The sequence below is a fragment of the Telmatherina bonti genome, assembly GCF_933228915.1.
Source record: "Telmatherina bonti genome assembly, chromosome: 5".
NCBI lineage: Eukaryota > Metazoa > Chordata > Actinopteri > Atheriniformes > Telmatherinidae > Telmatherina > Telmatherina bonti.
Window position 1 is genome coordinate 42,910,722 of NC_136623.1, and position 27,820 is coordinate 42,938,541.

At 53.5% G+C, this 27,820-nt stretch overlaps 1 protein-coding gene across 1 annotated transcript in view; it reads left to right on the forward strand.

Moving 5' to 3' along the window:
• The first annotated feature begins 4,842 nt into the window (after nt 1-4,842).
• zufsp (zinc finger containing ubiquitin peptidase 1) overlaps nt 4,843-27,820 on the forward strand; it is a 162,645-nt gene continuing 139,667 nt past the window's right edge. Inside the window, exons 1-10 of the mRNA XM_079240935.1 lie at nt 4,843-4,941; nt 8,820-8,921; nt 9,302-9,355; nt 10,050-10,154; nt 10,256-10,353; nt 12,196-12,364; nt 20,446-20,634; nt 22,668-22,856; nt 23,830-23,995; nt 24,215-24,375. Of these exons, the coding sequence (XP_079097061.1) occupies nt 8,825-8,921; nt 9,302-9,355; nt 10,050-10,154; nt 10,256-10,353; nt 12,196-12,364; nt 20,446-20,634; nt 22,668-22,856; nt 23,830-23,995; nt 24,215-24,375 (1,228 nt within the window). The 5' untranslated portion in view covers nt 4,843-4,941; nt 8,820-8,824. The remainder of the gene's footprint in view (nt 4,942-8,819; nt 8,922-9,301; nt 9,356-10,049; nt 10,155-10,255; nt 10,354-12,195; nt 12,365-20,445; nt 20,635-22,667; nt 22,857-23,829; nt 23,996-24,214; nt 24,376-27,820) is intronic.

The window sequence follows — 27,820 nt, forward strand, 5'->3', positions numbered from 1 at the left end:
AACATCTGGACAGAAATACGTCCACCATGAGGACAAACATCTGGACGGAAACATGTCCACTGTGAGGACAAACATATGGACAGAAACATGTTCACTGTGAGGACAAACATCTGGACAGAAACACGTCCAGCGTCAGGACAAACATATGGACAGAAACACGTCCAGCGTCAGGACAAAAATCTGGACAGAAACACGTCCCCCATGAGGACCAACATCTGGACAGAAACACGTCCACCATGAGGACAAACATCTGGACAGAAACACGTCCAGCTTCAGGACAAACATCTGGACAGAAACATGTCCACTGTCAGGACAACCATCTGGACAGAAAAACGTCCAACGTCAGGACAAAAATCTGGACAGAAACACGATCAGCGTCAGGACAAACATCTGGACAGAAACACGTCCAGCGTCAGGACAAATGTCTGGATAGAAACACGTCCAGCGTCAGGACAAACATCTGGACAGAAACATGTTCAACATCAAGACAAACGTCTGGACAGAAAAGCGTCCACCATGAGGACAAACATCTGGACAGAAACACGTCCAGCGTCAGGACAAAAATCTGGACAGAAACACGATCAGCGTCAGGACAAACATCTGGACAGAAAAACGACCACCATGAGGACAAACATCTGGAAAGAAAATCATCCACCATGAGGACAAACATCTGGACAGAAACACGTCCAGCGTCAGGACAAACATCTGGACAGAAACACGTCCACCATGAGAACAAACATCTGGATTGAAACACGTCCACCATGACGACAAGCATCTGGACAAAAACATGTCCACTGTGAGGACAACTATATGGACAGAAACATGTTCACTGTGAGGATAAACATCTGGACAGAAACACGTCCACCATGAGGACAAACATCTGGACAGAAACATGTCCACTGTGAGGACAAACATATGGACAGAAACATGTTCACTGTGAGGACAAACATCTGGACAGAAACACGTTCACCGTCCGGACAAACATCTGGACAGAAACACGTCCACGATGAGAACAACCGTCTGGACAGAAACACGTCGAGTGTTAGGACAAACATCTGGACAGAAACACAATTAGCGTCAGGACAAACATCTGGACAGAAACACATCCAGCGTCAGGACAATCATCTGGACAGAAACACGTTCACCGTCCGGACAAACATCTGGACAGAAACACGTCCACGATTAGAACAACCGTCTGGACAGAAACACGTCCACCATGAGAACAAACATCTGGACAGAAACACGTCCACCATGAGGACAAGCATCTGGACAAAAACATGTCCACTGTGAGTACAAATATATGGACAGAAACATGTTCACTGTGAGGATAAACATCTGGACAAAACACGTCAACCTAGAGGACAAAAATCGGGACAAACACGTCCACCATGAGGACAAACATCCTGAAAGAAACACGTCCAGTGCCACAACAAGCATCTGGACAGAAACATGTCCACCATGAGGACCAACATCTGGACAGAAACACGTCCAACATGAGGACAAACATCTGGACAGAAACATGTCCACTGTGAGGACAAACATATGGACAGAAACATGTCCACCTTGAGGACAAAAATCTGGAATGAAACACGTCCACTCTCAGGACAAACATCTGGACAGAAACATGTCCAGCGTCAGGACAAACATCTGGACAGAAACACGTCCAACGTCAGGACAAACATCTGGACAGAAAAAGGTCCAACGTCAGGACAAACGTCTGGACAGAAAAGCGTCCACCATGAGGACAAACATCTGGACAGAAACACGTCCAGCGTCAGTACAAACGTCTGGACAGAAACACGTCCAGCGACAGGACAAACATCTGGAAAGAAACATGTCCAACATCATTACAAACATCTGGACAGAAACACGTCCACTGTTAGGACAAACATCTGGACAGAAACACGTCCAGCGTCAGGACAAAAATCTGGACAGAAACACGTCCCCCATGAGGACCAACATCTGGACAGAAACACGTCCACCATGAGGACAAACATCTGGACAGAAACATGTCCACTGTGAGGACAAACATATGGACAGAAACATGTTCACTGTGAGGACAAACATCTGGACAGAAACACGTCCAGCGTCAGGACAAACATCTGGACAGAAACACGTCCACCATGAGAACAAACATCTGGATTGAAACACGTCCACCATGAGGACAAGCATCTGGACAAAAACATGTCCACCTTGAGGACAACTATATGGACAGAAACATGTTCACTGTGAGGATAAACATCTGGACAGAAACACGTCAACCTAGAGGACAAAAATCGGGACAGAAACACGTCCACCATGAGGACAAACATCCTGAAAGAAACACGTCCAGTGCCATAACAAGCATCTGGACACAAACATGTCCACCATGAGGACCAACATCTGGACAGAAACACGTCCAACATGAGGACAAACATCTGGACAGAAACATGTCCACTGTGAGGACAAACATATGGACAGAAACATGTCCACCTTGAGGACAAAAATCTGGAATGAAACACGTCCACTCTCAGGACAAACATCTGGACAGAAACACGTCCAGCGTCAGGACAAACATCTGGACAGAAACACGTCCAGCGTCAGGACAAACATCTGGACAGAAACGCGTCCACCATGAGGACAAACATCTGGACAGAAACACGTCCAGCGTCAGTACAAACGTCTGGACAGAAACACGTCCAGCGACAGGACAAACATCTGGACAGAAACATGTCCAACATCATTACAAACATCTGGACAGAAACACGTCCACTGTTAGGACAAACATCTGGACAGAAACACATCCAGCGTCAGGACAAAAATCTGGACAGAAACACGTCCCCCATGAGGACCAACATCTGGACAGAAACACGTCCACCATGAGGACAAACATCTGGACGGAAACATGTCCACTGTGAGGACAAACATATGGACAGAAACATGTTCACTGTGAGGACAAACATCTGGACAGAAACACGTCCAGCGTCAGGACAAACATCTGGACAGAAACACGTCCAGCGTCAGGACAAAAATCTGGACAGAAACACGTCCCCCATGAGGACCAACATCTGGACAGAAACACGTCCACCATGAGGACAAACATCTGGACATAAACATGTCCACTGTGAGGACAAACATATGGACAGAAACATGTTCACTGTGAGGACAAACATCTGGACAGAAACACGTTCACCGTCCGGACAAACATCTGGACAGAAACACGTCCACGATGAGAACAACCGTCTGGACAGAAACACGTCGAGTGTTAGGACAAACATCTGGACAGAAACACAATTAGCGTCAGGACAAACATCTGGACAGAAACACATCCAGCGTCAGGACAATCATCTGGACAGAAACACGTTCACCGTCAGGACAAACATCTGGACAGAAAAAGGTCCAACGTCAGGACAAACGTCTGGACAGAAAAGCGTCCACCATGAGGACAAACATCTGGACAGAAACACGTCCAGCGTCAGTACAAACGTCTGGACAGAAACACGTCCAGCGACAGGACAAACATCTGGACAGAAACATGTCCAACATCATTACAAACATCTGGACAGAAACACGTCCACTGTTAGGACAAACATCTGGACAGAAACACGTCCAGCGTCAGGACAAAAATCTGGACAGAAACACGTCCCCCATGAGGACCAACATCTGGACAGAAACACGTCCACCATGAGGACAAACATCTGGACAGAAACATGTCCACTGTGAGGACAAACATATGGACAGAAACATGTTCACTGTGAGGACAAACATCTGGACAGAAACACGTCCAGCGTCAGGACAATCATCTGGACAGAAACATGTTCACTTTGAGGACAAACATATGGACACAAACATGTCCACTTTGAGGACAAACATCTGGACAGAAACACGTCCACCTTGAGGACAGAAATCTGGACAGAAACACGTCCACCTTGAGGACAAACATCTGGAGAGAAACATGTCCAGCATGAGGACAAAAATCTGGACAGGAATACGTCCAGCGTCAGGACAAACATCTGAACAGAAACGCGTCCGGCGCCAGAACAACCATCTGGACAGAAACAGGTCCACCATGAGGACAAACATATGGACAGAAACACGTCCAGCGTCAGGACAAACATCTGGACAGAAACACGTGAAGCGTCAGGACAAACATCTGGACAGAAACACGTCCACCATGAGGACAAACATCTGGACAGAAACACGTCCACCTTGAGGACAAACATCTGGAGAGAAACATGTCCAGCATGAGGACAAAAATCTGGACAGGAATACGTCCAGCGACAGGACAAACATCTGAACAGAAACGCGTCCGGCGCCAGAACAACCATCTGGACAGAAACACGTCCACAATGGACAAACATCTGGACAGAAACACGACCAGCGTCAGGACAAACATCTGGACAGAAACAGGTCCACCATGAGGACAAACATATGGACAGAAACACGTCCAGCGTGAGGACAAACATCTGGACAGAAACACGTGAAGCGTCAGGACAAACATCTGGACAGTAACACGTCCACCATGAGGACAAACATCTGGATAGAAACACGTCCACCATGAGGACAAACATCTGGACAGAAACACGTCCACCATGAGGACAAACACATGGACAGAAAGACGTCCAGCGTGAGGACAAACATCTGGACAGAAACACGTCCACTATGAGGACAAACATCTGAAAGATGGCGGAACATTTCTAACGTCTTTCTTCAGGAACAGAAAAGATTTTGCAGAAATAAGAAGCACGTTCCTGAAATGTTCCAGTTTAAGCTGTTTTTGTCACCAAACGGACCATGTTCACGCAGCGACGGGGTGTCCGCTGTCGGCTTCCGTACAGGGGAAGTACTGAACTTTATTTTGTGGCGGAAGGACAAACTGAAAGCTCCTGCATGAAGAAGCTTCGGAACCGGCGGAACCGGCTGTTGCCTCAGGAACTCCGAGCCGGGTCTGGGCGGCATTAGGTAAAAAAAAACAGGAACAAATACTGTGAAGATTTTTATTTATTCATCAAACTGGAAAGTCCAGCCTGGAACAATCCTGGAAGCAGCCTGGAACAAGCCTGGAAGCAGCATGGAAAAATACTGGAACAAGCCTGGAAGCAGCCTGGAACAAGCCTGGAAGCAGCATGAAAAAATACTGGAACAAGCCTGGAAGCAGCCTGGAACAACCCTGGAAGCAGACTGGAACAAGCCTGGAAGCAGCCTGGAACAAGCCTGGAAGCAAACTGGAACAAGCCTGGAAAAATACTGAAACAAGCCTGGAACAAGCCTGGAAGCAGCCTGGAAAAATACTGGAACAAGCCTGGAAGCAGACTGGAAAAATACTGGAACAAGCCTGGAAGCAGACTGGAACAAGCCTGGAAAAATACTGGAACAAGCCTGGAAGCAGACTGGAACAAGCCTGGAAAAATACTGGAACAAGCCTGGAAGCAGCCTGGCAAAATACTGGAACAAGCCTGGAAGCAGACTGGAACAAGCCTGGAAAAATACTGGAACAAGCCTGGAAGCAGACTGGAACAAGCCTGGAACAAGCCTGGAAGCAGACTGGAACAAGCCTGGAACAAGCCTGGAACAAGCCTGGAACAAGCCAGGAACAAGCCAGGAACAAGCCTGGAAGCAGCCTGGAAAAATGCTGGAACAAGCCTGGAAAAATACTGGAACAAGCCTGGAATCAGACTGGAACAAGCCTGGAAGCAGTCTGGAAAAATACTGGAACAAGCCTGGAAGCAGCCTGGAAAAATACTGGAACAAGCCTGGAAGCAGCCTGGAACAAGCTTGGAAAAATACTGGAACAAGCCTGGAAGCAGACTGGAACAAGCCTGGAAGCAGACTGGAAAAATACTGGAACAAGCCTGGAATCAGACTGGAACAAGCCTGGAATCAGACTGGAACAAGCCTGGAAGCAGCCTGGAACAAGCCTGGAACAAGCCTGGAAAAATACTGGAACAAGCCTGGAAGCAGCCTGGAAAAATACTGGAACAAGCCTGGAAGCAGCCTGGAACAAGCCTGGAACAAGCTTGGAAAAATACTGGAACAAGCCTGGAAGCAGCCTGGAAGCAGCCTGGAACAAGCCTGGAAGCAGACTGGAACAAGCCTGGAACAAGCCTGGAAGCAGACTGGAACAAGCCTGGAAGCAGCCTGGAAAAATACTGGAACAAGCCTGGAAGCAGCCTGGGAAAATACTGGAACAAGCCTGGAAGCAGCCTGGGAAAATACTGGAACAAGCCTGGAACAAGCTTGGAAAAATACTGGAACAAGCCTGGAAGCAGCCTGGAAAAATACTGGAACAAGCCTGGAATCAGACTGGAACAAGTCTGGAAGCAGACTGGAAGCTGCCTGGAAGCTGCCTGGAAGCTGCCTGGAAGCAGACTGGAAGAATACTGGAACAAGCCTGGAAGCAGCCTGGAAAAATACTGGAACAAGCCTGGAAGCAGCCTGGAAAAATACTGGAACAAGCCTGGAATCAGACTGGAACAAGCCTGGAAGCAGACTGGAAGCTGCCTGGAAGCAGACTGGAACAAGCCTGGAATCAGACTGGAACAAGCCTGGAAGCAGCCTGGAACAAGCCTGGAAGCAGCCTGGAACAAGCCTGGAAAAATACTGGAACAAGCCTGGAAGCAGCCTGGAAAAATCCTGGAACAAGCCTGGAAGCAGCCTGGAACAAGCTTGGAAGCAGCCTGGAAAAATCCTGGAACAAGCCTGGAAGCAGCCTGGAAAAATCCTGGAACAAGCCTGGAAGCAGCCTGGAAAAATCCTGGAACAAGCTTGGAAGCAGCCTGGAAAAATCCTGGAACAAGCCTGGAAGCAGCCTGGAAAAATCCTGGAACAAGCCTGGAAGCAGCCTGGGCTGGGTCTGGAGACCCGACCCGCTGTCCGGTCTCTGGACCTGCATGCTTGGGTCCAGAAACAGAATCATAGAGCTGAAACTGGGTCCTGGTCTTCAGAAACCGCAACAATCCCTAACTGGACCCTGATTACACAGAACCCTCAAACCAGACTGGGTCCCCTGCAGGAAGGAGGACCCGGATGGACTCCAGGCTGAAGCCGTCCCCTTTACGAGGAGGTCTTTCAGGCGGTTCAGATCCGGTCCGGGTCTTCCAGCTCTCATCCAGCTGTGTTTGTGTTGCAGGGACGGTTCAGATCTGGTCCGGGTCTTCCAGCTCTCATCCAGCTGTGTTTGTGTTGCAGGGAGGGTTCAGATCTGGTCCGGGTCTTCCAGCTCTCATCCAGCTGTGTTTGTGTTGCAGGGACGGTTGAGATCTGGTCCGGGTCTTCCAGCTCTCATCCAGCTGTGTTTGTGTTGCAGGGACGGTTCAGATCTGGTCCGGGTCTTCCAGCTCTCATCCAGCTGTGTTTGTGTTGCAGGGACGGTTCAGATCTGGTCCGGGTCTTCCAGCTCTCATCCAGCTGTGTTTGTGTTGCAGGGACGGTTGAGATCCGGTCCGGGTCTTCCAGCTCTCATCCAGCTGTGTTTGTGTTGCAGGGACGGTTGAGATCCGGTCCGGGTCTTCCAGCTCTCATCCAGCTGTGTTTGTGTTGCAGGGACGGTTGAGATCCGGTCCGGGTCTTCCAGCTCTCATCCAGCTGTGTTTGTGTTGCAGGGACGGTTCAGATCTGGTCCGGGTCTTCCAGCTCTCATCCAGCTGTGTTTGTGTTGCAGGGAGGGTTCAGATCCGGTCCGGGTCTTCCAGCTCTCATCCAGCTGTGTTTGTGTTGCAGGGACGGTTGAGATCTGGTCCGGGTCTTCCAGCTCTCATCCAGCTGTGTTTGTGTTGCAGGGACGGTTCAGATCTGGTCCGGGTCTTCCAGCTCTCATCCAGCTGTGTTTGTGTTGCAGGGAGGGTTGAGATCCGGTCCGGGTCTTCCAGCTCTCATCCAGCTGTGTTTGTGTTGCAGGGACGGTTCAGATCTGGTCCGGGTCTTCCAGCTCTCATCCAGCTGTGTTTGTGTTGCAGGGACGGTTCAGATCTGGTCCGGGTCTTCCAGCTCTCATCCAGCTGTGTTTGTGTTGCAGGGACGGTTGAGATCCGGTCCGGGTCTTCCAGCTCTCATCCAGCTGTGTTTGTGTTGCAGGGACGGTTGAGATCTGGTCCGGGTCTTCCAGCTCTCATCCAGCTGTGTTTGTGTTGCAGGGACGGTTCAGATCTGGTCCGGGTCTTCCAGCTCTCATCCAGCTGTGTTTGTGTTGCAGGGAGGGTTGAGATCCGGTCCGGGTCTTCCAGCTCTCATCCAGCTGTGTTTGTGTTGCAGGGACGGTTCAGATCTGGTCCGGGTCTTCCAGCTCTCATCCAGCTGTGTTTGTGTTGCAGGGACGGTTGAGATCCGGTCCGGGTCTTCCAGCTCTCATCCAGCTGTGTTTGTGTTGCAGGGACGGTTGAGATCCGGTCCGGGTCTTCCAGCTCTCATCCAGCTGTGTTTGTGTTGCAGGGACGGTTGAGATCCGGTCCGGGTCTTCCAGCTCTCATCCAGCTGTGTTTGTGTTGCAGGGACGGTTGAGATCCGGTCCGGGTCTTCCAGCTCTCATCCAGCTGTGTTTGTGTTGCAGGGACGGTTCAGATCCGGTCCGGGTCTTCCAGCTCTCATCCAGCTGTGTTTGTGTTGCAGGGACGGTTCAGATCTGGTCCGGGTCTTCCAGCTCTCATCCAGCTGTGTTTGTGTTGCAGGGACGGTTGAGATCCGGTCCGGGTCTTCCAGCTCTCATCCAGCTGTGTTTGTGTTGCAGGGACGGTTCAGATCCGGTCCGGGTCTTCCAGCTCTCATCCAGCTGTGTTTGTGTTGCAGGGACGGTTGAGATCCGGTCCGGGTCTTCCAGCTCTCATCCAGCTGTGTTTGTGTTGCAGGGAGGATGCTGTCCTGTCCCATGTGTCCTCTGGTGTGCAGCAGCAGCGCTGTCCTGCAGGAGCATGTGGAGCTTCACCTGCTGGAGCAGAGCGGCGCTGCAGGTAACCTCCACCGGCAGCTGTTCACACAACACGCCACATGTGTGTAGCCAGCCTGGTGAGTGGATGCAGCCGGTCCCTCCTGGTCCGATCCAGACAGCAGCCTGGGCTCAGCTCGCCTACAGACACATGTCTTTACTCAGGCAGACTTCAGGGACCAGAAGCAGAGTCTGATTTGGGGTCTCGGACCAGCACAGCTCATCCATGATAAAAAAAATTTTTAAAAAAAGGTCTAAAAACACAACTTTACATGATTTTAATGTGTTATTCAAACAAAAAGGCAGACTGAAGAAAACGTTCATGCTTTTAGTTTTATAGGCTCTTTAAGTGTTTTTTTTATTAAACCTGGATCTGTGTCTGAAAGTCTTCTTCTTCTGCACCAGGGTCAACACCGGAGGTGTGCTCACCTGCATCATCATCATTAATCCACCACTCAGGTGTGTCTCTGCTGTCCTGGAGGAGAGCTTTGATTGGAGGACATGTCCACCTGGACAGAGTCACATCAGTTTGTAGAAACTACGTACAGGTTGTGTCCAGCGTCTCAGACATCCTGTTTCTTCTTACTGCTGCAGTTGTGGATCGGGTCTGCAGAGGGACCAGAGTCCAGTTTCACTGAAATATATCTGATCAGAACATTATTGATCTGAAACACAAACATGATGAAGCTTCAGTCAGTGGGGAAGTTTCAGAAGCGATGGTTCCTGTACATTCTTTATGCTGCTGCATCCCATGACTCCTCCCGTGGCCCCTCCCTTAACCCCTCCCATGACTCATCCCACGACTCCTGAATCTTTAAACTGACTCTTTAGACGACTCTGAGTCTTTACTGCCTTCACTGACTCGTATGAAGACCTTCCATGACTCCACGCTGGACTTCTTAGTGACTACAGACTCGTGAAGACTCTTCTCTGACTTATTACTGACTCTTCATGGACTTTTCATGAATCTTTTCTCTGAACATTCCTCCTTCAGCTTGACCGCTGAACACTGCAGGAATCTTGGTGCTGCCGTTTTCTCCGTATTTCCATGTTTGCTCTGATCAGTAGCTGTTCGCTGAATGTTGGACAAGCTTTAAAATCTGCATGACTTTACCAGATGCTACCTGGCTCATGAGCAGCAGCTGTTTTGTAGGACGGATGAGATTTGAGTGTCCCATGTGCTTGGCGGTCTGCGGTGACGGCTTCGCTCTGCAGGAACATGTGGAGCATCATGTAGAGCAGAGTGCTGGTGGAGCAGGTGAGGAGTTCCATCCAGTTATGAAGCATAACTCGCCACACGTTGAATGTTTGACAGATTTATCTGCTTTCTCCAACGTGCTCCCCTTCACTGTGTTGCAGCTGGAGGTCTTGGATCCGATCTGAGGCTGGCCAGGCAGCTCCAGCAGGAGGAGGACCAGAGGAGGAGGCAGGAGAAGGAGCAGTTCAGGAAGCTGCAGGTGAGGAATCTCCTGGATTTGACACATTTCTAATGGAACTGTAGCTCTACTGAACATTAGGAGATGGAGAATCTCTTCCCGTTTGTGTCCTGCTAAGACCCATATACACTCTCTTACATCCGTAAACGGTGACATCCGCCGCAAACATCTTCATCTGACTTTCACGTCGCCTTGGTGCTCATCCACCAGAGGGCAGTACTGAGGTCAGCGTAGGTTACAACCATCCAAAAACACCAGAAGATGGTGAACAGGAAGGTTTTCTGTCATTCTCAGGTTCTGTGTCCCAGTTCAGGTTCTGCCTCCCAGTTCAGGTTCTGCCTCCCAGTTCAGGTTCTGCCTCCCAGTTTAGGTTCTGCCTCCCAGTTCAGGTTCTGCCTCCCAGTTCAGGTTCTGCCTCCCAGTTTAGGTTCTGCCTCCCAGTTCAGGTTCTGCCTCCCAGTTCAGGTTCTGCCTCCCAGTTTAGGTTCTGCCTCCCAGTTCAGGTTCTGCCTCCCAGTTCAGGTTCTGCCTCCCAGTTTAGGTTCTGCCTCCCAGTTCAGGTTCTGCCTCCCAGTTCAGGTTCTGCCTCCCAGTTTAGGTTCTGCCTCCCAGTTCAGGTTCTGCCTCCCAGTTTAGGTTCTGCCTCCCAGTTTAGGTTCTGCCTCCCAGTTCAGGTTCTGCCTCCCAGTTCAGGTTCTGCCTCCCAGTTTAGGTTCTGCCTCCCAGTTCAGGTTCTGCCTCCCAGTTCAGGTTCTGCCTCCCAGTTCAGGTTCTGCCTCCCAGTTTAGGTTCTGCCTCCCAGTTCAGGTTCTGTGTCCCAGTTCAGATTCTGCGTCCCAGTTCAGGTTCTGCCTCCCAGTTCAGGTTCTGCCTCTCAGTTCAGGTTCTGCCTCCCAGTTCAGGTTCTGCGGCCCAGTTCAGGATGCTGCGTCCCAGTTCAGGTTCTGTGTCCCAGTTCAGGTTCTGCGGCCCAGTTCAGGATGCTGCGTCCCAGTTCAGATTCTGTGTCCCAGTTCAGGATGCAGCGTCCGAATGGGATGTCCTCCCTCCCAGTCCGCCTAGTCCGCATAGTCCTCCTGGTCCGCCCAGACCCCCCCCTAACCCCAGACCCCCAGACCCCCGCTAACCCCAGACCCCCCGCTAACCCCAGACCCCCGCTAACCCCAGACTCCCCGCTAACCCCAGACTCCCCGCTAACCCCAGACTCCCCGCTAACCCCGGACTCCCCGCTAACCCCGGACCCCCCGCTAACCCCGGACCCCCCGCTAACCCCAGACTCCCGCTAACCCGAATCCCCGCTAACCCCAGACCCCCCGCTAACCCCAGACTCCCCGCTAACCCCGGACTCCCCGCTAACCCCGGACCCCCCGCTAACCCCGGACCCCCCGCTAACCCCGGACCCCCCGCTAACCCCAGACCCCCGCTAACCCCAGACCCCCGCTAACCCCAGACCCCCGCTAACCCCAGACTCCCCGCTAACCCCGGACCCCCCACTAACCCCAGACCCCCGCTAACCCGACTCCCGCTAACCCCAGACCCCCGCTAACCCCAGACCCCCCGCTAACCCCGGACCCCGGACCCCCCACTAACCCCAGACCCCCGCTAACCCGACTCCCGCTAACCCCAGACCCCCCGCTAACCCCGGACCCCCCGCTAACCCCAGACCCCACCTACCAAGGCCATCCTTCTAAGGGAACTTGAAGCCTTGTGACCTTGAACCCGGTCGGTACGAACCGGATGACCTCTGAGTGTGTCCTGAGACTGAACATGTGCAGAGCAGTCCAGCTGTGGTCCGCCGGGATGTGCGCCGGTACCGATCAGAGTGGGCCGCTCAGCTTGGCTTTCTGCTCTCGGTTTGTTCAGAGGCAGTTTGGTTTGGATGGCAGTGGAGGCTACCGCCGGCAGCTGGAGAGGAGCATGGAGAGAGATGTGGCCCGTGGACGTCTGGAACCAGCTCAGTTTCACTCTAAGAGGGCGGAGATGATGGAGTCTCTGTCCTCAGGAGTTGATGATGGCAGAACCAGAACCCAAGGTATGTTTCTGATTTATCCAGTTTCATCGTAGTGGTTTACAGCGAATGCCTGGGAATTTGACATAGATAAACTAAATGATCGCAGTTCCATAGACAGTCCACTTTTTTTGGGTGGTCCTACTCGGTAGCATAAAAAAGCATCGCATCAAATCCAGCCGTCGATCCAGACAACTGGTGTCCATCATGGACATTCGGTGGGAGACAGGTTAGGGTGGAGAGGATGCCCCATGTCCACCTGTGTCCCCATGTCCACCTGTATGTCCCAATGTCCACCTGTGTGTCCCCATGTCCACCTGTATATCCCAATGTCCACCTGTGTGTCCCTATGTCCACCTGTGTGTCCCCATGTCCACCTGTATGTCCCTATGTCCACCTATGTCCCCATGTCTACCTGTATATCCCAATGTCCACCTGTGTCCCCATGTCCACCTGTATGTCCCCATGTCCACCTGTATGTCCCTATGTCCACCTATGTCCCCATGTCTACCTGTATATCCCAATGTCCACCTGTGTCTCCATGTCCACCTGTGTCTCCATGTCCACCTGTGTCTCCATGTCCACCTGTGTGTCCCTATGTCCACTTCTGTCCCCATGTCCACCAGTGTGTCCCAATGTCCACCTGTGTCCCCATGTCTACCTGTATATCCCAATGTCCACCTGTGTCCCCATGTCCACCTGTGTGTCCCCATGTCCACCTGTGTCCCTATGTCCACCAGTGTGTCCCTATGTCCCCCAGTGTGTCCCCATGTCTACCTGTGTCCCCATGTCCACCTTTGTGTCCCCATGTCCACCTTTGTGTCCCCTTGTCCCCCTGTATATCCCAATGTCCACCTGTGTACCCATGTCCACCTGTGTGTCCCTATGTCCACTTGTGTGTCCCTATGTCCACCTATGTCCCCATGTCTACCTGTGTGTCGCCATGTCTACCTGTGACCCCATCTCTACCTGTATGTCCCCATGTCCACCTGTGTGTCCCCATGTCCACCAGTGTCCCCATGTCTACCTGTATGTCCCCATGTCCACCTGTATGTCCCCATGTCCACCTGTGTGTCCCCATGTCCACCTGTATGTCCCATGTCCACCTATGTCCCTATGTCCACCTGTGTCCCCAAGTCCACCTGTGTCCCCAAGTCCACCTGTGTCCCCATGTCCACCTTTATGTCCCCATGTCCACCTGTATGTCCCTATGTCCCCATGTGTACCTGTATATCCCAATGTCCACCTGTGTACCTGTATATCCCAATGTCCACCTGTATCCCCATGTCCACCAGTGTCTCCATGTCTACCTGTATGTCCCCATGTCAACCTGTGTCCCCATGTCCACCTGTATATCCCCATGTCCACCTGTATGTCCCCATGTCCACCTGTATGTCCCCATGTCCACCTATGTCCCCATGTCCACCTGTGTCCCCATGTCCACCTGTGTGTCCCCATGTCCACCTGTGTGTCCCCATGTCTACCTGTATGTCCCCATGTCAACCTGTGTCCCCATGTCCACCTGTATGTCCCCATGTCCACCTGTATGTCCCCATGTCCACCTGTATACCTGTATATCCCAATGTATACCTGTATATCCCAATATCCACCTGTGTCCCCATGTCCACCTGTGTGTCCCTATGTCCCCATGTCCACCAGTGTCCCCATGTCCACTTGTATGTCCCCATGTCCACCTGTGTCCCCTTGTCCCCCTGTATATCCCAATGTCCACCTGTGTACCCATGTCCACCTGTGTGTCCCTATGTCCACTTGTGTGTCCCTATGTCCACCTATGTCCCCATGTCTACCTGTGTGTCGCCATGTCTACCTGTGTCCCCATCTCTACCTGTATATCCCAATGTCCACCTGTATATCCCAATGTCCACCCGTGTCCCCATGTCCACCTGTATGTACCTATGGCCACCTATGTCCCCATGTCTACTTGTATATCCCCATGTCCACCAGTGTCCCCATGTCTACCTGTATGTCCCCATGTCCACCTATGTGTCCCCATGTCTACCTGTATGTCCCCATGTCCACCTGTATGTCCCCATGTCCACCTGTGTCCCCATGTCCACCTGTGTCCCCATGTCCACCTGTGTCCCCATGTCTACCTGTACGTCCCCATGTCCACCTGTGTCCCCATGTCCACCTGTATGTCCCCATGTCCACCTATGTGTCCCCATGTTCACCTGTATGTCCCCTTGTCCACCTGTATGTCCCCTTGTCCACCTGTATGTCCCCATGTCCACCTGTTTCCCCATGTCCACCTGTATGTCCCTATGTCCACCTATGTCCCCATGTCTACCTGTATATCCCAATGTCCACCTATGTCCCCATGTCTACCTGTGTCTCCATGTCCACCTGTGTCCCCATGTCCACCTGTGTCCCTATGTCCACCTCTGTCCCCATGTCCACCTCTGTCCCCATGTCTACCTGTAGTTCCCCATGTCTACCTGTATGTCCCCATGTCCACCTGTGTCCCCATGTCCACCAGTGTGTCCCCATGTCCACCTGTATATCCCCATGTCCACCTGTATGTCCCCATGTCCACCTGTTTCCCCATGTCCACCTGTATGTCCCTATGTCCACCTATGTCCCCATGTCTACCTGTATATCCCAATGTCCACCTATGTCCCCATGTCTACCTGTGTCTCCATGTCCACCTCTGTCCCCATGTCCACCTCTGTCCCCATGTCTACCTGTAGTTCCCCATGTCTACCTGTATGTCCCCATGTCCACCTGTGTCCCCATGTCCACCAGTGTGTCCCCATGTCCACCTGTGTCCCCATGTCTACCTGTATATCCCAATGTCCACCTGTATGTCCCCATGTCCACCTGTATGTCCGCATGTCCACCTGTATGTCCCCATGTCTACCTGTGTCCCCATGTCCACCTGTGTGTCCCCATGTCCACCAGTGTGTCCCCATGTCCACCAGTGTTTCCCCATGTCCACCTGTGTCCCCATGTCCACCTGTATGTCCCCATGTCTACCTGTGTCCCCATGTCCACCTGTGTGTCCCCATGTCCACCAGTGTGTCCCCATGTCCACCAGTGTGTCCCCATGTCCACCTGTGTCCCCATGTCCACCTGTATGTCCCCATGTCCACCAGTGTGTCCCCATGTCCACCTGTGTGTCCCCATGTCCACCTGTGTGTCCCCATGTCCACCTGTGTCCCCATGTCCACCTGTGTCCCCATGTCCACCTGTATGTCCCCATGTCTACCTGTATGTCTCCATGTCTACCTGTATGTCCCCATGTCTACCTGTATGTCCCCATGTCCACCTGTATATCCCAATGTCCAGCTGTGTCCCCATGTCCACCTGTGTCCCCATGTCCACCTGTGTGTCCCTATGTCCACCTGTGTCCCCATGTCCACCTGTGTCCCCATGTCCACCTGTATGTCCCTATATCCCCATGTGTACCTGTATATCCCAATGTCCACCTGTATACCTGTATATCCCAATGTCCACCTGTATCCCCATGTCCACTTGTATGTCCCCATGTCCACCTGTGTGTACCCATTTCTACCTGTATGTCCCCATGTCCACCTGTGTCCCCATGTCCACCTGTATATCCCAATGTCCACCTGTATATCCCAATGTCCACCCATGTCCCCATGTCCACCTGTATGTACCTATGTCCACCTATGTCCCCATGTCTACTTGTATATCCCCATGTCCACCAGTATCCCCATGTCCACCAGTGTCCCCATGTCTACCTGTATGTCCCCATGTCCACCTGTGTCCCCATGTCTACCTGTATGTCCCCATGTCCACCTGTATGTCCCCATGTCCACCTGTATGTCCCCATGTCCACCAGTGTCCCCATGTCTACCTGTACGTCCCCATGTCTACCTGTGTCCCCATGTCTACCTGTATGTCCCCATGTCCACCTGTATGTCCCCATGTCCACCAGTGTCCCCATGTCTACCTGTACGTCCCAATGTCCACCTGTGTCCCCCTGTCCACCTGTGTGTCCCCATGTCCACCAGTGTCCCCATGTCTACCTGTATGTCCCCATGTCTACCTGTATGTCCCCATGTCCACCTGTGTCCCCATGTCCACCTGTGTACCCATGTCCACCTGTGTGTCCCTATGTCCACCTATGTCCCCATGTCCACCTGTATATCCCAATGTCCACCTGTGTCCCCATGTCCACCTATGTCCCCATGTCTACGGTGTCCCCATGTCCACTAGTGTCCCCATGTCTACCTGTATGTCCCTATGTCCACCTGTATGTCCCCATGTGCTTGTGGTTCCTAAGACGAAGCGTAAACTGAGAGGTGACCGAGCTTTTTCTGTTATTGGTCCCAAGTTGTGGAATAAGCTGCCCCTGTACATTAGACAGGCTGAATCGCTTCTTGTTTTTAAGTCTTGTCTGAAGACTCATTTTTTCTCTTTGGCGTTTTACTAATTTAAAGGGTTGTTTTACTATTAACAATGTGCTGATGCCCCATTATGATGTAAATATGTATGTTTTATTGTTTCTTCTGTACAGCACTTTGGTCAACTTTGTTGTTTTTAACGGTGCTTTATAAATAAACTGGATTGGATTGGATTGGATGTCTACCTATGTGTCCCCATGTCTACCTGTATGTCCCCATGTCCACCTATGTGTCCCCATATCCACCTGTGTGTCCCCATGTCTACCTGTGTGTCCACCTGTATATCCCCATGTCCACCTGTGTGTCCCTATGTCCACCTATGTCCCCATGTCTACCTGTGTGTCTCCATATCCACCAGTGTCCCCATGTCCACCTGTGTGTCCCCATGTCCACCTTTATGTCCCCATGTCCACGTGTGTCCCCATATCTACCTGTATGTCCCCTTGTCCACGTGTGTCCCCATGTCTACCTGTATGTCCCCATGTCTACCTGTGTGTCCCCATGTCCACCTGTGTGTCCCCATGTCTACCTGTATGTCCCCATGTCCACCTGTGTCCCCATGTCCACCAGTGTCCCCATGTCTACCTGTGTCCCCATGTCTACCTGTATGTCCCCATGTCCACCTGTGTCCCCATGTCAACCTGTGTCCCCATGTCCACCTGTGTTTCCCCATGTCTACCTGTATGTCCCCATGTCCACCTGTATGTTCCCAATGTCCACCTGTGTCCCCATGTCTACCTGTATATCCCAATGTCCACCTGTGTCCCCATGTCCACGTGTCTCCATGTCCACCTGTATATCCCAATGTCCACCTGTATGTCCCCATGTCCACCTGTATGTCCCCATGTCCACCAGTGTGTCCCCATGTCCACCAGTGTGTCCCCATGTCCACCTGTGTCCCCATGTCCACCTGTATATCCCAATGTTCACCTGTGTGTCCCCATGTCTACCTGTATGTCTCCATGTCTACCTGTATGTCCCCATGTCCAGCTGTGTCCCCATGTCCACCTGTATGTCCCCATGTCCACCTGTGTTTCCCCTTGTCCACCATTGTCCCCATGTCCACCTGTGTGTCCCCATGTCTACCAGTGTGTCCCCATGTCCACCAGTGTGTCCCCATGTCCACCAGTATGTCCCCATGTCTACCTGTGTGTCCACCTGTATATCCCCATGTCCACCTGTGTGTCCCTATGTCCACCTATGTCCCCATGTCTACCTGTGTGTTACCATATCCACCAGTGTCCCCATGTCCACCTGTGTGTCCCCATGTCCACCTGTGTGTCCCCATGTCCACCAGTATGTCCCATGTCTACCTGTATGTCCCCATGTCCACCTGTGTGTCCCCATGTCCATCTTTATGTCCCCATGTCCACGTGTGTCCCCATATCTACCTGTATGTCCCCTTGTCCACGTGTGTCCCCATGTCCACCTGTGTGTCCCCATGTCCACCTGTGTGTCCCCATGTCTACCTGTGTGTCCCCATGTCCACCTGTGTACCCATGTCCACCTGTGTGTCCCTATGTCCACCTGTGTCCCTATGTCCACCTATGTCCCCATGTCCACCTGTGTCCCCATGTCCACCTGTGTCCCCATGTCTACGGTGTCCCCATGTCCACTAGTGTCCCCATGTCTACCTGTATGTCCCTATGTCCACCTGTATGTCCCCATGTCTACCTATGTGTCCCCATGTCTACCTGTATGTCCCCATGTCCACCTATGTGTCCCCATATCCACCTGTGTGTCCCCATATCCACCTGTGTGTCCACCTGTATGTCCCCATGTCCACCTGTGTGTCCCTATGTCCACCTATGTCCCCATGTCTACCTGTGTGTCTCCATATCCACCAGTGTCCCCATGTCCACCTGTGTGTCCCCATGTCCACCTTTATGTCCCCATGTCCACGTGTGTCCCCATATCTACCTGTATGTCCCCTTGTCCACGTGTGTCCCCATGTCTACCTGTATGTCCCCATGTCTACCTGTATGTCCCCATGTCTACCTGTGTGTCCCCATGTCCACCTGTGTACCCATGTCCGCCTGTGTGTCCCTATGTCCACCTATGTCCCCATGTCCACCTGTATATCCCAATGTCCACCTGTGTCCCCGTGTCCACCTATGTCCCCATGTCTACGGTGTCCCCATGTCCACTAGTGTCCCCATGTTCACCTGTATGTCCCTATGTCCACCTGTATGTCCCCATGTCTACCTATGTGTCCCCATGTCTACCTGTATGTCCCCATGTCCACCTATGTGTCCCCATATCCACCTGTGTGTCCCCATGTCCACCAGTGTCCCCATGTCCACCTGTATGTCCCCATGTCCACCTGTGTGTCCCCTTGTCCACCAGTGTCCCCATGTCCACCTGTGTCCCCATGTCGCCCTGTGTGTCTCCATGTCTACCTGTATGTCCCCATGTCCACCATTGTCCCCATGTCCACCTGTATTTCCCTGTGTCTACCAGTGTGTCCCCATGTCCACCAGTATGTCCCCATGTCTACCTGTGTGTCCACCTGTATATCCCCATGTCCACCTGTGTCCCTATGTCCACCTATGTCCCCATGTCTACCTGTGTGTCTCCATATCCACCAGTGTCCCCATGTCCACCTGTGTGTCCCCATGCCCACCTGTGTGTCCCCATGTCCACCTGTGTGTCCCCATGTCCACCTGTATGTCCCCATGTCTACCTGTGTGTCCCCATGTCCACCTGTATGTCCCCATGTCTACCTGTGTGTCCCCATGTCCACCTGTGTCCCCATGTCCACCAGTATGTCCCCATGTCCACGTGTGTCCCCATGTCCACCTGTATGTCCCCATGTCCACCTGTATGTCCCCATGTCCACCTGTGTGTCCCCATGTCTACCTGTATGTCCCCATGTCTACCTGTCTGTCCCCATGTCCACCAGTATGTCCCCATGTCTACCTGTGTGTCCACCTGTATATTCCCATGTCCACCTGTGTGTCCCTATCTCCACCTATGTCCCCATGTCTACCTGTGTGTCTCCATGTCCACCAGTGTCCCCATGTCCACCTGTGTGTCCCCATTTCCACCAGTGTCCCCATGTCTACCTGTATGTCCCCATGCCCACCTGTGTGTCCCCATGTCCACCTGTATGTCCACATGTCCACCTGTGTGTCCCCATGTCCACCTGTATGTCCCCATGTCCACCTGTATGTCCCCATGTCCACCTGTATGTCCCCATGTCCACCTGTGTGTCCCCATGTCTACCTTTATGTCCCCATGTCCACGTGTCCCCATATCTACCTGTATGTCCCCATGTCCACCTGTGTGTCCCCATGTCCACCTGTGTCCCCATGTCTACCTGTGTGTCCCCATGTCCACCTGTGTGTCCCCATGTCCACTTGTGTCCCCATGTCTACCTGTGTGTCCCCATGGCCACCTGTATGTCCCCATGTCCACCTGTATGTCCCCATGTCCACCTTTGTCCCCATGTCTACCTGTGTGTCTCCATGTCCACCAGTGTCACCATGTCCACCTGTGTGTCCCCATTTCCACCAGTGTCCCCATGTCTACCTGTATGTCCCCATGTCTACCTGTATGTCCTCATGCCCACCTGTGTGTCCCCATGTCCACCTGTGTGTCCCCATGTCCACCTGTATGTCCCCATGTCTACCTGTGTGTCCCCATGTCCACCTGTGTCCCCATGTCCACCAGTATGTCCCCATGTCCACCGGTGTCCCCCTGTCCACCTGTGTCCAGGTGTGCTGGCAGCTCTGTACGACTACTACCAGACGAAGAAGGGGGACAGCGTCCGCGTGTGGCTGAGCGCAGAGACGGACCACTTCTCGTCCTCGGCGGGGGACGCAGGCTGGGGGTGTGGCTACAGAAACTTCCAGATGTTGCTGTCGTCCCTGCAGAGGACAGATACGTATTCTACAGTTCTAACAGGTGAGAAGACGTTCCTTAGCTGTACCACAGAAGAAGAAAGCTTCTGTGGCGTTTGCTTGTTCCACATCAGGACCACACGCAGCGCCCCCCAGTGGACTGCCCCAGGAAAACACCTTTAAATATGGTCTCAGACTTATTTCGGACTTAGATCTCCTTTATTTTCAGAAAACTTTATGAAGAAACAAATTTCATTTACTTTATTAAAAACACTCCAGAACATGTTCCTGTCAGCGCCCCCCCCATGGAGGGCTGACCCAGCCTCCATCCTACTGGACCTGTTAGTCCACCAGCACCGTCCTATGATGGTCCTACTGGTTGGAGTTCCTGCTTGTGTTGTTCTCACTCCCATATGCACATGGCTTTGGATCAAAGGGTCTGCTAAATAAATAGAATAGAAAAGAATAGAATCATCTGTAAGCACTGACCAGTCATGGGAGAGAGCGGCGTAGTTGTGGAAGGAGCCGGCAGGTGTCTAACCCATCTTTTTCAGGTAAACAGCTGCAGTTTCATCAGTTTCACATTTATTTATTTACAGATTTAACAACATATTCACTCATTTATACATGTATCATCAAGAATAAATCAGCATGGATCCATAAAACTAACAAACATAATTCCAGGAAAAATCCAGGATCCACATCATTTATAAATGCACATACGTGAAGGTTTCCTCACGCGGCGTGATCCTGACTCACCATCAACTGAAATATTTCTTGTGTTACTGTGTTGGACCATCACTGGTCACGCCGCAGTGACACACCCCCCCCCCCCCCCCATGTGTCCCCATGTCCACCAGTATGTCCCCATGTCTACCTGTGTGTCCACCTGTATATCCCCATGTCCACCTGTGTCCCTATGTCCACCTATGTCCCCATGTCTACCTGTGTGTCTCCATATCCACCAGTGTCCCCATGTCCACCTGTGTGTCCCCATGCCCACCTGTGTGTCCCCATGTCCACCTGTGTGTCCCCATGTCCACCTGTATGTCCCCATGTCTACCTGTGTGTCCCCATGTCCACCTGTATGTCCCCATGTCTACCTGTGTGTCCCCATGTCCACCTGTGTCCCCATGTCCACCAGTATGTCCCCATGTCCACGTGTGTCCCCATGTCCACCTGTATGTCCCCATGTCCACCTGTATGTCCCCATGTCCACCTGTGTGTCCCCATGTCTACCTGTATGTCCCCATGTCTACCTGTCTGTCCCCATGTCCACCAGTATGTCCCCATGTCTACCTGTGTGTCCACCTGTATATTCCCATGTCCACCTGTGTGTCCCTATCTCCACCTATGTCCCCATGTCTACCTGTGTGTCTCCATGTCCACCAGTGTCCCCATGTCCACCTGTGTGTCCCCATTTCCACCAGTGTCCCCATGTCTACCTGTATGTCCCCATGCCCACCTGTGTGTCCCCATGTCCACCTGTATGTCCACATGTCCACCTGTGTGTCCCCATGTCCACCTGTATGTCCCCATGTCCACCTGTATGTCCCCATGTCCACCTGTATGTCCCCATGTCCACCTGTGTGTCCCCATGTCTACCTTTATGTCCCCATGTCCACGTGTCCCCATATCTACCTGTATGTCCCCATGTCCACCTGTGTGTCCCCATGTCCACCTGTGTCCCCATGTCTACCTGTGTGTCCCCATGTCCACCTGTGTGTCCCCATGTCCACTTGTGTCCCCATGTCTACCTGTGTGTCCCCATGGCCACCTGTATGTCCCCATGTCCACCTGTATGTCCCCATGTCCACCTTTGTCCCCATGTCTACCTGTGTGTCTCCATGTCCACCAGTGTCACCATGTCCACCTGTGTGTCCCCATTTCCACCAGTGTCCCCATGTCTACCTGTATGTCCCCATGTCTACCTGTATGTCCTCATGCCCACCTGTGTGTCCCCATGTCCACCTGTGTGTCCCCATGTCCACCTGTATGTCCCCATGTCTACCTGTGTGTCCCCATGTCCACCTGTGTCCCCATGTCCACCAGTATGTCCCCATGTCCACCGGTGTCCCCCTGTCCACCTGTGTCCAGGTGTGCTGGCAGCTCTGTACGACTACTACCAGACGAAGAAGGGGGACAGCGTCCGCGTGTGGCTGAGCGCAGAGACGGACCACTTCTCGTCCTCGGCGGGGGACGCAGGCTGGGGGTGTGGCTACAGAAACTTCCAGATGTTGCTGTCGTCCCTGCAGAGGACAGATACGTATTCTACAGTTCTAACAGGTGAGAAGACGTTCCTTAGCTGTACCACAGAAGAAGAAAGCTTCTGTGGCGTTTGCTTGTTCCACATCAGGACCACACGCAGCGCCCCCCAGTGGACTGCCCCAGGAAAACACCTTTAAATATGGTCTCAGACTTATTTCGGACTTAGATCTCCTTTATTTTCAGAAAACTTTATGAAGAAACAAATTTCATTTACTTTATTAAAAACACTCCAGAACATGTTCCTGTCAGCGCCCCCCCCATGGAGGGCTGACCCAGCCTCCATCCTACTGGACCTGTTAGTCCACCAGCACCGTCCTATGATGGTCCTACTGGTTGGAGTTCCTGCTTGTGTTGTTCTCACTCCCATATGCACATGGCTTTGGATCAAAGGGTCTGCTAAATAAATAGAATAGAAAAGAATAGAATCATCTGTAAGCACTGACCAGTCATGGGAGAGAGCGGCGTAGTTGTGGAAGGAGCCGGCAGGTGTCTAACCCATCTTTTTCAGGTAAACAGCTGCAGTTTCATCAGTTTCACATTTATTTATTTACAGATTTAACAACATATTCACTCATTTATACATGTATCATCAAGAATAAATCAGCATGGATCCATAAAACTAACAAACATAATTCCAGGAAAAATCCAGGATCCACATCATTTATAAATGCACATACGTGAAGGTTTCCTCACGCGGCGTGATCCTGACTCACCATCAACTGAAATATTTCTTGTGTTACTGTGTTGGACCATCACTGGTCACGCCGCAGTGACACACCCCCCCCCCCCCCCCCCCCCCCCCCCCCCCGTGTGGGATCAGCTGATTTCTCCTGGTTCCACAGCTGTTCCATCAGCTGATTGCGGAGCGGTTTCTGACTCACCACCACAGCGCTGACTTCAGGAACATGGTGACGATGTTGTGGAGGGTTTTATAAGCTGATGAGGCGACCGGCTTATCTGGGTCAGGAGATAACTGTTCCCTTGCTTCCAGACAGGACGGTACCTTCTGTTCCAGAGCTGCAGAGGATGATAGAGGAGGCCTGGAGAGAAGGACTGGACCCCCAGGGCGCGGCGCACTTTAACCAGCGTTTGCAGGGAACGCGGGCCTGGATCGGAGCCACCGAGATCTACGTCCTCCTCACCTCGCTCGGGATCAGGTGGGCGCTCTGATGCTGACCTACAACAGGCTGTCAGGTGGAAACACCTGCACAGAAACATCTGGAAACCTGATCAGGTCCTGGTCTTCCTCAGATGTGCTCCAAGTTGCCAACCCCGAGTCAGTTACCATGGCAACAGGACATATCTGGAACAGGACCGTTTGGGTTTTAACCTGAAGGAGCCTCAGGTGAGGTCACCTGTACTTGTGTTTGTTTCAGTGCTCGCATCATTGACTTCCACCGGCCAACCGGCGCCGGCGACACCCACCCTCTGCTGTTTGATTGGGTCAAACAGTATTTCAGCCAGTCCAGCAGGAGCAGCAGCCTGCCCCCCCGAGTCATCCAGACCGACCTGCCCCCCCTCTACCTCCAGCACCAAGGTAAACAGTGTGTTGGTCACTGGTTTGCCATGACTGAAGTCTAATGTCTTGACTGACTGAACCAGTGCTCCCAGCGTCCCTTTCTCCCAGCGTCCCTTTCTCCCAGTCTCCCATGCTCCCAGCGTCCCATGCTCCCAACGTTCCATGCTCCAAGTCTCCCATGCTCCCAGCGTTCCATGCTCCCAGCGTTCCTTTCTCCCAGCGTTCCTTTCTCCCAGCGTTCCATGCTCCCAGTCTCCCATGCTCCCAGTCTCCCATGCTCCCAACGTCCCATGCTCCCAGCGTTCCATGCTCCCAGCGTTCCATGCTCCCAGCGTTCCATGCTCCCAGTCTCCCATGCTCCCAGCGTTCCATGCTCCCAGCGTTCCATGCTCCCAGTCTCCCATGCTCCTAGCGTCCCATGCTCCCAGTCTCCCATGCTCCCAGCGTCCCATGCTCCCAACGTTCCATGCTCCCAGCGTTCCATGCTCCCAGTCTCCCATGCTCCCAGTCCCCCATGCTCCCAGTCCCGCATGCTCCCTGCGTTCCATGCTCCCAGCGTTCCATGCTCCCAGTCTCCCATGCTCCTAGCGTCCCATGCTCCCAGTCTCCCATGCTCCTAGCGTCCCATGCTCCCAGCGTCCCATGCTCCCAGCGTCCCATGCTCCCAACGTTCCATGCTCCCAGCGTTCCATGCTCCCAGTCCCCCATGCTCCCAGTCCCCCATGCTCCCAGTCTCCCATGCTCCCAGCATCCCATGCTCCCAGCGTCCCATGCTCCCAGCATCCCATGCTCCCAGCGTTCCATGCTCCCTATGTTCCCTGCTCCCAGCATCCCATGCTCCCAAACTCCCATGCTCCCAGCGTTCCATGCTCCCTATGTTCCCTGCTCCCTGCGTTCCATGCTCCCAGCGTCCCATGCTCTCAGCGTCCCATGCTCTCAGCGTTTCATGCTCTCAGCGTTTCATGCTCTAAGCGTTTCATGCTCCCAGCGTTCCATGCTCCCAGTCTCCCATGCTTCCAGCGTCCCTTTCTCCCAGTCTCCCATGCTCCCAGTCTCCCATGCTCCCAGCGTTGCCTGCTCCCAGCGTTCCCTGCTCCCAGCGTCCCATGCTCCCAGCGTCCCTTTCTCCCAGCGTCCCATGTTCCTAGTCTCCCATGCTCCCAGTCCCCCATGCTCCCAGTCCCCCATGCTCCCTGCGTTCCATGCTCCCAGTGTTCCATGCTCCCAGTCTCTCATGCTCCCAGCGTTCCATGCTCCCAGTCTCCCATGCTCCCAGCGTTCCATGCTCCCAGCGTTCCATGCTCCCAGTCTCCCATGCTCCCAGCGTTCCCTGCTCCCAGCGTTCCAAGCTCCCAGTCTCCCATGCTCCCAGCGTTCCATAATCCCTGCGTTCCATGCTCCCAGCGTCCCATGCTCCCAGCGTCCCATGCTCCCAGTCTCCCATGCTCCCAGCGTCCCATGCTCCCAGCGTCCCTTTCTCCCAGCGTCCCATGTTCCTAGTCTCCCATGCTCCCAGTCCCCCATGCTCCCAGTCCCCCATGCTCCCTGCGTTCCATGCTCCCAGTGTTCCATGCTCCCAGTCTCTCATGCTCCCAGCGTTCCATGCTCCCAGTCTCCCATGCTCCCAGCGTTCCATGCTCCCAGTCTCCCATGCTCCCAGCGTTCCCTGCTCCCAGCGTTCCAAGCTCCCAGTCTCCCATGCTCCCAGCGTTCCATAATCCCTGCGTTCCATGCTCCCAGCGTCCCATGCTCCCAACGTTCCATGCTCCCAGTCTCCCATGCTCCCAGCGTTCCATAATCCCTGCGTTCCATGCTCCCTGCGGCCCATGCTCCCAGCGTCCCATGCTCCCAGTCTCCCATGCTCCCAGCGTTCCATGCTCCCAGCATTCCATGCTCCCAGCGTTCCATGCTCCCACTCTCCCATGCTCCCACGCTCCCAACGTCCCATGCTCCCAACGTCCCATGCTCCCAACGTTCCATGCTCCCAACGTTCCATGCTCCCACTCTCCCATGCTCCCATGCTCCCAACGTCCCATGCTCCCAGCGTCCCATGCTCCAAGTCTCCCATGCTCCAAGTCTCCCATGCTCCAAGTCTCCCATGCTCCAAGTCTCCCATGCTCCCAGTCCCCCATGCTCCCAGCGTCCCATGCTCTCAGCGTTTCATGCTCTAAGCGTTTCATGCTCCCAGCGTTCCATGCTCCCAGTCTCCCATGCTTCCAGCGTCCCTTTCTCCCAGTCTCCCATGCTCCCAGTCTCCCATGCTCCCAGCGTTGCCTGCTCCCAGCGTTCCCTGCTCCCAGCGTCCCATGCTCCCAGCGTCCCTTTCTCCCAGCGTCCCATGTTCCTAGTCTCCCATGCTCCCAGTCCCCCATGCTCCCAGTCCCCCATGCTCCCAGTCCCCCATGCTCCCAGTCCCCCATGCTCCCAGTGTTCCATGCTCCCAGTGTTCCATGCTCCCAGTCTCTCATGCTCCCAGCGTTCCATGCTCCCAGTCTCCCATGCTCCCAGCGTTCCATGCTCCCAGTCTCCCATGCTCCCAGCGTTCCATGCTCCCAGTCTCCCATGCTCCCAGCGTTCCATAATCCCTGCGTTCCATGCTCCCAGCGTCCCATGCTCCCAGTCTCCCATGCTCCCAGCGTCCCATGCTCCCAGCGTCCCTTTCTCCCAGCGTCCCATGTTCCTAGTCTCCCATGCTCCCAGTCCCCCATGCTCCCAGTCCCCCATGCTCCCTGCGTTCCATGCTCCCAGTGTTCCATGCTCCCAGTCTCTCATGCTCCCAGCGTTCCATGCTCCCAGTCTCCCATGCTCCCAGCGTTCCATGCTCCCAGTCTCCCATGCTCCCAGCGTTCCCTGCTCCCAGCGTTCCAAGCTCCCAGTCTCCCATGCTCCCAGCGTTCCATAATCCCTGCGTTCCATGCTCCCTGCGGCCCATGCTCCCAGCGTCCCATGCTCCCAGTCTCCCATGCTCCCAGCGTTCCATGCTCCCAGCGTTCCATGCTCCCAGCGTCCCATGCTCCCAACGTTCCATGCTCCCAGTCTCCCATGCTCCCAGCGTTCCATAATCCCTGCGTTCCATGCTCCCTGCGGCCCATGCTCCCAGCGTCCCATGCTCCCAGTCTCCCATGCTCCCAGCGTTCCATGCTCCCAGCATTCCATGCTCCCAGCGTTCCATGCTCCCACTCTCCCATGCTCCCATGCTCCCAACGTCCCATGCTCCCAACGTCCCATGCTCCCAACGTTCCATGCTCCCAACGTTCCATGCTCCCACTCTCCCATGCTCCCAACGTCCCATGCTCCCAGCGTTCCATGCTCCAAACGTTCCATGCTCCCAGCGTTCCATGCTCCCAGTCTCCCATGCTCCCAGCTTCCCATGCTCCCAGCGTTCCATGCTCCAAGTCTCCCATGCTCCAAGTCTCCCATGCTCCCAGTCCCCCATGCTCCCAGTCCCCCATGCTCCCAGTCT